This window comes from Morone saxatilis, unplaced genomic scaffold (assembly GCF_004916995.1).
Source record: "Morone saxatilis isolate NCDOM2014 unplaced genomic scaffold, NCSU_SB_2.0 Contig22, whole genome shotgun sequence".
Lineage (NCBI taxonomy): Eukaryota > Metazoa > Chordata > Actinopteri > Moronidae > Morone > Morone saxatilis.
The window spans coordinates 14,231,051-14,242,230 of NW_023339785.1; the positions used below are offsets into that span (position 1 = coordinate 14,231,051).

General features: G+C 40.9%; 2 protein-coding genes across 3 annotated transcripts in view; one reads left to right on the plus strand and one right to left on the minus strand.

The window, feature by feature from the left end:
- The window catches only part of LOC118333196 (Kv channel-interacting protein 1), a 33,542-nt gene extending 30,969 nt beyond the window's left edge, over positions 1-2,573 (plus strand). For both annotated transcript variants that reach the window (XM_035668736.1, XM_035668735.1), the window contains exons 7-8: positions 446-508; positions 941-2,573. In XM_035668736.1, the coding sequence (XP_035524629.1) occupies positions 446-508; positions 941-988 (111 nt within the window). In that variant the 3' untranslated portion in view covers positions 989-2,573. The remainder of the gene's footprint in view (positions 1-445; positions 509-940) is intronic.
- Positions 2,574-3,213: 640 nt separating this feature from the next.
- LOC118333749 (T-cell leukemia homeobox protein 3-like) lies at positions 3,214-6,455 on the minus strand. Its single transcript, XM_035669527.1, has 3 exons — positions 5,839-6,455; positions 4,565-4,802; positions 3,214-3,932 (listed from the first exon to the last, which is right to left on the minus strand). Exons 1-3 carry the CDS (start codon positions 6,263-6,265, stop codon positions 3,749-3,751), a joined length of 849 nt encoding a protein of 282 aa, XP_035525420.1. The 5' UTR covers positions 6,266-6,455; the 3' UTR covers positions 3,214-3,748.
- Positions 6,456-11,180: the final 4,725 nt, after the last annotated feature.

Below are 11,180 nucleotides of genomic sequence, written 5' to 3' on the forward strand. Positions count from 1 at the left end.
AGCTAACTTTAACTACTTTATATACTGTTGGGTAGTTTAATCTATAACAATGCATCATATTCTATAATCTCATTATGTGTGTGTTGTGTCGCTGTCCTGTGAGAACCACGTAGCTCTAAAAAGTCAACTCTTCATGAGCACAGAACAGCCCTGTTTTCAGCTTTGTGACAAGGCATTTTCCAGCTAATCCAAGAGGGTTTTAAATTGTTTATTTAGCTTAAGAAGTCGGAGAATTTTCTCAACCAGTAAAGGAACACTTAATCCTTCGGTTTATCACAAACATTCAAAATCACCACATTTGGAGATGGTATGAAAAATTCTGAAAAATTCTCAAGTAAAGTACAAGTACAGTAATGTACTTAGTTATATTCTACTGATTGTTTTTAGTTTATTTACAAACTGCATTTGTATATCTTCCCTGACAAACAGTGCTTTGTCTCCACAGAAAATGGACAAAAACAGAGATGGCGTGGTCACTCTAGATGAATTCATTCTTTCTTGTCAAGAGGTACTCGTTCTCTTCTCTCTTACATAATCCTGAGGATCCCTTTAACTTTACAATAGGCTTCTTTTTTTTACCAAGGACATTTTGACATGTCACACTAGGAATAGCACAGGTGTAAATAATAAAAATAATAATAGCTTGACTTCCCTACTGAGGCAAGCCAAAATATCTGCTGCTATTTTTGCTTTTTGCCCCAAAGTGCAGCCATTTTTCTTCGGTTTCTTTACTCATCCTTCTGCTATTGCAAATCTCACTGTAACAGCCATTAATTATGTTATTTGCTACCTTTTATGTCAATGTGTCTGTCTGCAGAGATTACTAACATTTTACAAGCTTTCACTGCCCCCTAGTGGCCAATGATCGGAATTAGATGCTGATTGTTTGATGACTTTCTACTCACAGTCAGCTTTTTAATTTTCTGTCTTCTTTGCACAGGATGAAAACATCATGAGGTCCTTACAGCTCTTTGAAAATGTCATCTAGACAACGAAGAGGAGCGAGATGGTGCGAAAGTCGAAAGCACAGAGCGAGAAGAGAAAAAAACAAAGAAGAAAGAGAGGGTGTAATAAACATGCAAGAGAAAAGGAACAGTATGGCTTGCAGTTGAAACAGAAGAAGGATCTTGTCACTCTGTGTGGGATGGTTGCCACAGAACATCATGGAAGGCGTCTTGCTGTAACAAATTCATGGCAACAAAACCATCACTGGTTTTGGAAAATGTCCTTAAGACTTAAACCCTTTATTTGGCCATTCACCTCGTCTCCGTCTTCCTCGTTTGTTGCTGTCGTTATTGTCACCTTGGAAATTATGTAAATACTGATTCTCTCACATTTGGCTAAATCTGAAACGTGTAAATTGAACGACACTATCAAGCAGGACTGGAATTCCTAAAAGCAGATTAGCGGTGAGATCAAACAAATGCAAACTTTGTGCATTAGAGGCTTAAATAATGGCTGTTTTCATCATGAATTTCTGTGTCAATACAACAAATGTGAGCAATATTGTGAAGCATGCGAGACAGAGGCCTATGCCATGTTTAACGTACATGTTAAAGATATATCAGTGCATAAGTTTGGGTAAGCCAAGGTCTGGGTGTAGCATCTCACAGAGCCACCTCATCTGTTTACAGACGTCTACTAAATTCTGACTCAGGCCTGTAAAGGTTTGCAGAGCTGAGTTTGACCTCAGCCAGCTTGCAGCAGTCTTATGTCTTGTGACAGCTTTTTGAAAAGCCCTCTTTACTCCTATTGTGTTCCAATGGTGTCAGTCAGTGTTTCAATGTTGTAACGACTCGACTAGATATTTAACTGTTGTATCTGTGGCTTCTTCTCGCAGTTCGGACTCATTCGTGTCTTGTCTGTGTGTTTCTGATCCTGACTATCTGTCTATCTTTCTGTCAAATTGGATATAACTGTAATTATTTTACCTTAAATAAAGAGTCCATTTAGAGGTTTATTGGCATACAGATGCAGAGTGATACAGGGATGTGCATGTGTTTGTGTGTGCGTGTGTGTGGTGTCCTGATGTAAAATTTCTGTTTGCCCGAATAAAAATTGGTGTCACTTTTCTGGCATGTAACTTCATGTTGTGGACGTCAGTCCAGCTCAACTGACCGCGTTTCTGCTAAGGAGGAGGGTTTCGTCGTCATTTCTGTCTGTTAAAAAATGTCGACTCAGATTGAGCAAACCTTTCACTGTGAGGGAGAGACAGAAGAGGGGAGCTAGAGAAAGGGAATAAGATGGAAGATGACAGAGACCTTTTCACTGACTCTGAAGGAATGGAAGCCATGTTTCAAACAAGAGCCATCGTTTTGAAGATTGAGCCGGACAAAAAACAAAAAACAAATTTATAAATGATTTACTGTCATGCCCACTCACTGTGCTATCAATAGTGTAATAAAAAATCCTCACTGAGATGTGTTGTGGCTCATCTCAAATGTACCCAGACATGTATACTTCCAAATGGACTGACAGACAGGAAGACAAACAGATAGACAGCTTAAAACTGTCAGATTGAAATCATGTGTGTAATGAAATATTGTATAAAATCATTATATTTATCAATAAACTTTTCAAGAAATCAAATTAATTCTGTGTGTCTGCTTTTTCTTTACCTTGTCGCCCCGTTTTTCATAGCTTGTAAGTATTGTGTGTGAAAACCTTAAAATCATTTTCTATGGTGCACCATAAAGAGCACAAAAAAAGAAAGGGTCACAAGAATGGTTTATAATGTTATTTACACATATACACTGAAAGTACAAAAAGAGTTGTACATTTGTGCCTCGATCGCAGAGGACACGGCCCACAAATAAAGCAAGATAATGTGCATATGAAAAAATGTCACCACCATCACTGAACATGCATCACTCCCTTTATTACCCAACTTACAGCCTCTTTCATATTTTCTTCACTTCTCTCCCCTCTAATCCTGACATCTATTTTCCTTATATTAGCCTACTGCGCACAAAACCATTTCCCCCATAATGTAACATTTTGGGCATTATTTTCTTGGGCTGAGGTGGTGCACCACACCTTTGTATGTGCAGCTGATTGTGGTGGTCCACTGTAGTAGGGAGTACATTAATAAATGAGATCGGAAGAAAGTTTAAGAACAAAATAATTCTCTGAACCTGCATTTATCTGCATTTTTGCGTAGACATTTTCTTGATAAAACAGCAGGAGATTTATTTAAAACTCAGAAACACATTTTTAATGCGAGCACTCTGTTGTATAGGTGTTGGAGTGTAGGCCTTCTCTTTATCTGGCCCCCTTTCGAAGTGTAGCAAAGTCTGTTATTAGATAGGAAGATGGTGTGTGTTGTGTCTCGCTGTGGAGAATTAATTTCCTCTTTCAGGTCTATAGGGTAAATGTCTTTCTGCTTCTTATTCTAATAAAAAGAATAAGTACAAGCATAACAAGGACAATCACAGGGTGACAAGAAAATTTTATAACAAGTTCTGTTTCATTTTTGGATTTGAAAAAGTCTCACTGTTCCCAAGTACACAGTGGCAAGATTTATTCCAAGAAAGGTCTGTTTATGCTTCATCACTCACCATCATTTCAGGTCCATTTTTCACAACCATCCACTCAAACGGCTGTAACCAAATTCTTCAGTTTTTCTGGTCCAACATTTTTTTTTCTCCATTTTATGGATCAGAGTAAGTCCCACTGTCCTCATGGCCTAATTGAATTTATTTATCCTCCCAGGGATAATAGATGATGCTTGTTGATTACAGCCTGGTCTCTATTCCCTGTCCTCGGCCCAAGGTTGGAGGTTCTGCAGGGCATACAGGGAGGAGTTATGGGCGCACAATGGATCCGACACCGCTGATTCGCTGAGGGACTTCTGGAGGGCGGACTGCTGCAGCTGCAGGATGAGGCGATTGGCCTGCTGACGCTCCGCCTCCCTCTCCTCGGCTGTCTGTCTCCTGAGAGATTACATCAAAATTAAAACACTGATAAATAAATAAAAGATATATAAAAAACATGTGGGGTTATGTAAGATTAAAAGACAGCAAAAAGAAGAAAAAGTGTGAAATTTCCCAAAGGCTGCATAAATCAGCAGTGGTAAGCTCTTAAAATAAAACTAAAATGTCTGCAGCGATGCAAGGATGAAGAATTGTTTCAAGCATGAAGAATAAAAAATTAAAAACGATGGTTTGACTTCCTGTAAAAATTGTAAAATATACATTTTGGAGATTTTTGAAAACGAATTTACATTAATTTATGTTGAATATATTGTAAGAGGGGAACACGAACAAGAAATACAAATTGCCGGTAAAACTGCATTAAAGCTGAAATGTTGAATTTGTTGCTGTTTATGTTTGGCCTGTAGTTTTTTTCTTCCGTGTCGACGGGGTCAGTTGACAGGAAATTGCGCGGGGGGGTCACCTGCTAAACGAGGAAAGTTTGATTTCTTTTTGAACGGGATGCCTAAAACGCATGTACCTCTGCGTGGAAGAAGACTAGTGTCCGTGTTTCTGCGGGTGAAGTTCGATGAACTGCGGTTACAGTTGTAACTGGAGACAACTCAGAGATGAATATGAAATGTCATACCAACCTCCACTTGGTCCTGCGGTTCTGGAACCAGGTTTTGACCTGTGCGTCTGTCATCTTCAGACTCTTGGCCAGGGCTGCTCGCTCGGCGCTGGCCAGGTACTTCTGCCGGTGGAAGCGCTTCTCCAGCTCGCAGATCTGGACTCTGGAGAAGGACGTGCGGGGCTTTTTCCGTTTGGGAGGTGTCCGGTTCTGGTACGGGTGTCCTATCCGCCGCGTAACGGCAAACGGCACCAGAGCCGCTGCAAAGGAGACAGAGAGAGAGACACAGCGGTGAGTGGAAGATGAGATTTTATACAGCACCAAACCTAAAACTAATTCACTCCCCACTCTGTATGGAAATTCAAAGCCATATATCACAGATATCTGCCCTGTTTGACAACAATTCCCTATTTAGACTGTGTAAGCCCTGTGTGAAATATGTGGGATGGAATTTATTGTGAAAGATGAGTCTGGCCAAAGTATTGGAAACAGTGCAATTATAAATAAATAAATACTAATCTTAAAGTTGTTTGGGCTTTAACAGATCTGTAATTGCAGAGAGGACAGCAGGCCTATTGGCCTCTTTATCCTTTCTTTACATACTGTATTATTGGCCTTCACTAATAAAAGCTCCTGTTAATCTTCAGTTAAAACGGGCTGTACGGCTGCTGTGTGATTTATCCGTTTCATCTACACATTAACTTTCTTTACCTTTTGTTTAATACAGAGAAAATATTACACTCTGTATTATTTAAGTTTTTTTTTACTTTCTCTATAGCCTATTTTTTAAGGAAAATGTAAGACAGCCTAATATGTTATCTTATTCTCCTTTATCTTCAATCTGACCTAGTTATACCATTTTAGTTAATTTTCAACACAGTAATAAATTATAACAGATATAATAATAACAGACCATACTGTTGCTGTTTGGTTATTTACAAACAAAGCCCACGCAAGTAGCTGTGTTATTGTACGTTACTACATTAGTTTTGCTTGTCTACAGGATTTAGAAATTAAATATTTGAGTCTTAAAACATGAGTGAAGTTAGCAACACAGACACAAGGCGTTTAATAATAATATGTAAATGTAGTATTCTCCATTATTTGTTTGTTGTGTGTTTCCTCTGTTTTAAGCCATTTAGACAATTAAAGTGAAAACATTCAGTCGATTGTAGCCTTTACAAATATTTGGCACAGATGTTTGGTTTATTTTAAGTGTTGAGCAGCAGTTATTGCCGTTTTGAACATAATAAAATATTAATAGAGGGAACCCATTAGGTCTAACAGCTGGCCTACCTGATATTCTGTCTTTGGCGAACCGGTTTCCTATCCAGGGGAAGCACAGCCCTCCAAACCCAGGCACAGCGCCCTGGACAGGGGCCGGAGGTCCCGGGGCTGTCATGGGTCTGTGAGCCGGGACTCGAATCACTCCCCGGCTGCCCAGACTCCTGCTTTCCCCGTATGAACCTGAAGCCTCCACCGGAGGCATTATACCGGAGAGGGAGATAGACAGCGCGGTGTATGAGGGCGCGCTGGCCCCGGTCGGGCTTCCTAAACTGTAATAACCGTCCCCGTTGCTTAAATCGGATCCACTTTGTCTTCCAGCCGTGCGCCCGCTTTCCGGCTCAGTACCGGCTCCCAGGATCTGGTCGATGCCGAAGCTGATGGGCTCGTGGTGGGCCGGTTTGGGAGGAGGGCTCGGTGCGCTGGGTGCTTGCTCCATCCCCGACTCGCTGTGTCGCAAAAAGGACGAAAAACTGAAGAGGATGTTTTCAAGGAAATTCACAGCCGGGTCAAACTGTACCAAAAGTCATTGCCAGTAGTGTCTCCATCGCTGTCCAGCCGTCTGCCCAGAATCCAGCGTGTCCTTGTTGTCTCTAACAGGCCTCTTTGAGAGGACTGGGTCCTCTCTACAGGCTGTGGTGAAAGTTTGATGGGCGTTTGGAGAGATGTGACGCTCTGTCCTCCTCTCAGCGCGTCAAAACGCTCCGTCTAGCAGCTCCGTCCTCCTCCATCCCTCTCCACCATTCATTGGCTGGCACCAGAATGACTGATTGAATGTTAATGGGGGTAGGCCCACGATTTGGCACAATAACCAAGATTTCCCATAACCACGGGCGTCAGTTTGTTATATATATATGGCAATATATGGCATTTTCACGCCCTCTGAGTGAGTCACTATTTGATGTTGTCGTTCTTTTATCTTTATAATGGAGAGAGAGAGTAAAGAGCAAGCGACAACTTCATGGAAATTTATGTGGCGTATGTAAAAAGAAATCGCACCAGGGATCGTTGAAGATCAATGTTCTTTTAAGCTTCTTTAGCGACGAACATCTAATATTTTATCGTTGCAACCAAGTGGTGTTTTGTCAGTCATCTGTCAGTGTTCCGCTCGTCCTCATAAATGTGTTCCCTGTAAACGGGTTTATAAGTTTTGGTGACAAATGATGTCGGATGGAGAAAACTTTTTACACACCTAAGGGTCTGATGAATTGATGCTTCTGCCAATTTCCACTTTTCAGGCGAGACACAAAGTGCGCATCATTCGTCCTCTTGCTGTGTCACCTCTTCAGCCTGTATTATTTGACACATGTGGAATGTACGGGAATAATACGTTCACACGAAAAACTGGTTGAAAGCTATTAGGAAGTGCTTTATAAACTGAAGACTATTTGTCATGGATATATTATAAAGGGGAGAACAAAAGGAAGAAACGTCAGTCTGTATTTATATTCCTTTTAATTTTAAACCCTTCACATCGTCCACGCCTTGTAATCTAATGTGGGAAGTTGTTTTTATATTTCTTTGGCATTGCACTCCCTTGCGGCGTTTAATGTTCAACTTTTTTAAATATGTTGGATTGTTATGTTGGATTGTTAAGCTGAAACCTAAAATTATTAAATGTTTTCCAAATATTCACAATGCGTCAGATTTAAACCTTATAACCAAATGCAGATCAGTCATATCCATGTTTATTCATGCTGATTTGATGTTTAGTTATAGAAGAAATAATCACTGAAAAACATTTACTTAATAATGCGTTTCAATAGCATTTATTAAATATGCTAGGCACTGTGACATTATTGAGAGTCATAATGGTAAAACCAGGGTGATCATTTTACCAGTGCGTAATTACGCACATGAAACCCATCACGCCTCTCTTTAAAATAAAAAAGGCAGCAACCTAATTGAACATTGGCAGTGAATCACCAGCACCTATTGAGCATGGCAAAGCATTACGTGGCCTTATTTGTTCCTGGTAGCCAGTGCCACATTAAATGACCTGACAAGGGAAGGCCATGGGCTACTTCAGATAAAGTGTCCGGGCTCTGGAAGCTGCTAACCGCTCAGATTCAATGTAACAGGCGCCCAAAGTGACCGGATAATCACATTTTCACTAACTTGTCTCAGGGACAGACAAATGCGCATCGAGTTTGGATGCGGCAGGTGGCTTTTTAAGCTATCACATTACAGTACTTTAACCAACTAATGCCCAACATATTCATTTAGTGACAATGGGGTGTATATTTGTAGGCTTTTAAAGGATCTGGCCAACCTGTTCATTAATCATCGTTTTTGAAGGCATGTGTTTTAATGTCTCGACTAAATAATTCAATTGTAGTATTTGGGTTATGCTGTCTTCTTGACTGAATTTTATGCGGGCTATTAGGTATCATTGTCAGCCTGTTTGCAGTCACGATCCATTATTTAAGAAAATGCGGGCTGGATTTATATGGTGTGTTAAACTGCATTAAAAAAGTATCCTAATAAAATAGAAAGTAATTGGTTCAATTTGGGAAGATATACGCTACAAAATCAAAGGGAAATGCAAAGATACTGTAGTGTGTAATATATATTTTAAAAAGCATCCGCATCTCGCCCTTCACAATAAAGTCTTATGAAGCAATATGAGATTGGACAAGGCCCGAGGTGTTTGTTTGGCAATATGGACAGACTCTGGGTGTTGGCTGGTTCACCCTGCCATATGTGAGCTCACCGGTGGCTTTTGATGGGGGAGAATTGGTCTGTTATAGCTGTCATCTTTGTGGACATTTTCATGTTTCTCTTGATGACATTTGCAAAAAATAATTCCCCAACAGTAATTGTGGCGGAGTTTGTGAATCGAACATATATTTTTTAATTAATGTAATTGATTTATAAGGCATTGCAGGGCCGCTTATGAGACAAAGCATACCCACAATGACTGCTTCATGAAAAGTTATATATTTTTTTGCGTTTATCCTGACTCCACAGAGTGAAGGCAGTCCCTCCAACGGAGCAGACGGGGTCCCACTGGTTGCAGATGTTGGGTGTTAGTAATCCGGTGTAATCCAATGATAATGAGTGATTATGACACATTAGCTCTGACCTACCGGAATACCACCATGTCACCGGTTATCCAGAACACACCAGGAGAAGCCCCAGTCCACCTCCCACCAGCCTCTCTGAGTTTATTGATGGCCTGAATGTTGAAGACGGCGTCGGATCGTTTCATTGCTTCCCGATTACAGCAGAAAAGGTAAAAAATAATTGATACCAAGAGCCCACTTAAAAAAAATAAAACACACACACACACACGCCTTTAAAAAGCAGCCTTGAGGTTATCTCGTTTAGGCCAAAATATTTAGATAGTGTGTCTGAAAAGCCTCCAGCCCACACGAACAATTAAGATGCACATCAATCCTCATTTTTTTTCCACAGGCAATATAAATGCTGACACCCTGATTCCAAAAGTCCAAAAAGAAACGACAACAAAAGAGTGAAAGAGTGCGATTTGTTTGAGAAATTACCACTTGATCTGCATAATCGGGGGTCTGGGCTGCAGCTCGGTACCCGGGGGCTGCGTTTTTATTGCGCGTCTCTTCGCCGTTATCAATTTCAGCAGCGCGCCTGACTTTTTAAAAGGGGGACGAGGCCGGCTGCTTCTGAATAATGAATGACACGCTTTTATATTGTCGCTAAAGTGCCCGTGATGTTACAATATGAAAAGGCAGCGGTAAGTAATAGTGCATTTAAAGGGGATGTAGTGTATTATTATGATGTAAAAGAGAAGGAGAGAGGCGGTAGAGAGAGGGAGATGAGTGGATAGCAGCACCCAGAGAGAGAGAGATTGTTTTATTACAATAAGAGGAGATGAGTTTGCCTCGCAGCGAAATGGGGACCAGTTAATGAAACTTTACCGCAGCTAACGATTTCCCCTCCCTCGCTCTAAAAACCGCCCTTATGAAATATTTAAACTATTTAATATAGGTAGTATTAAGCTGAAAGACACTGGCATCGGCCATCTGACAACATTTACAAGGCTGTGGATTTTTTAAAGTTGGGTAAACAAAGCTTTACGGCCCGCTTTCCCTCAGCCCACATACAACAAAAGTCGTCTAGTAAATCACGCTCATATTGAGTGCAATATAGTGAAAATGTGTTTTACTGTTGGGAGACTTGATTTGGTCTAATTTACACTTTTTCTCCATACCACACCGTGCATCTTTTCACACACAGATGCAGCAGTTTGCAGCCTCATTCTATCAATATAAGCCTGTCTTGTCTATAATGGGAGGGAGGGATAGCCTAGCAAGGCCCCAGTGAGGGGGGATAGTGTTTCATATTGACATGCTCAGTGGGATTGTTGGATGAGAAGAGAGGAATGGGATCCCCCATCAGGGACTCGGTCAGGGCCATCATCGGCTGTCACTGGACCACTGCTCTGTGCACTGTTTGGACGCAATTTATCTGCCAGACACTTAAAAAGCTGATAAACCATGTAAAATGTCACTGTAAATGTCAAATGTATGGCTGGGTGGATATGAAGGGATTTTAATTACCAAATATGAAGGCCATCATCCCAAAAGGTTACCTTTATTGGAGGAAAGATCAAGTCATGCCAGCAAAATGTTGCTTTTTAAATGTTGTAGCACATGGGAGTCAAACAACAACATATAAGGAGACTCTCAGTGTGATTTTCTTGTATACAAATCAGTCATGTAAGCTCTTTTTACTGCATGTATCAGGATGCACATTTAACCACATAAAGATGCCCTGATATGGTGGGTATTTGTGTCAGTGAACATTGCATTCTTGTTACACTTACAATATGCTTTGACTCCATGTGTGCGTGTATGAGGGTAGACCATGTAAGCCTGTCTGATGGTTGAATGCATGGCTGCCTCTTCACGCTGGTTAAAAGTCAGGGAGGGAGGGAGAGGAGGATGGAGAGGAAGAGAGTGAGAGAGGGAAGTAAGTAACCGCACAGACGGAGAATTATAGGGATGGACGGAGAGCAGAGGGCAAAAACAGGATGGATGGATGGCTGAGACTGAGATGTGAGAGAAAGAGTTAAAGCATTAATGGGGATCATTTGGGGCTGATGATAATTGAACACATGGCTTGAGTTTGGACGAGAGGATTCCCATAGCACTGTCTCTTCTATGTGTGTGTGTGTGTGTGGTTAATCTCTGTCTTATCTATTCTGAGTGCTAAGTAAAAGTTTCTCTGCTGTTTTTGTGGAGACATTTTTAATCTCTGATCATTCTCAATGGCTTTCAGGGGGATCTGCCTTCAACAAAATGACTGATGTAATTAATAAGCGCGTGTGTTTGCTATTGCTTTAATGACTTATGGCTGATTTATGTGTGCATGTG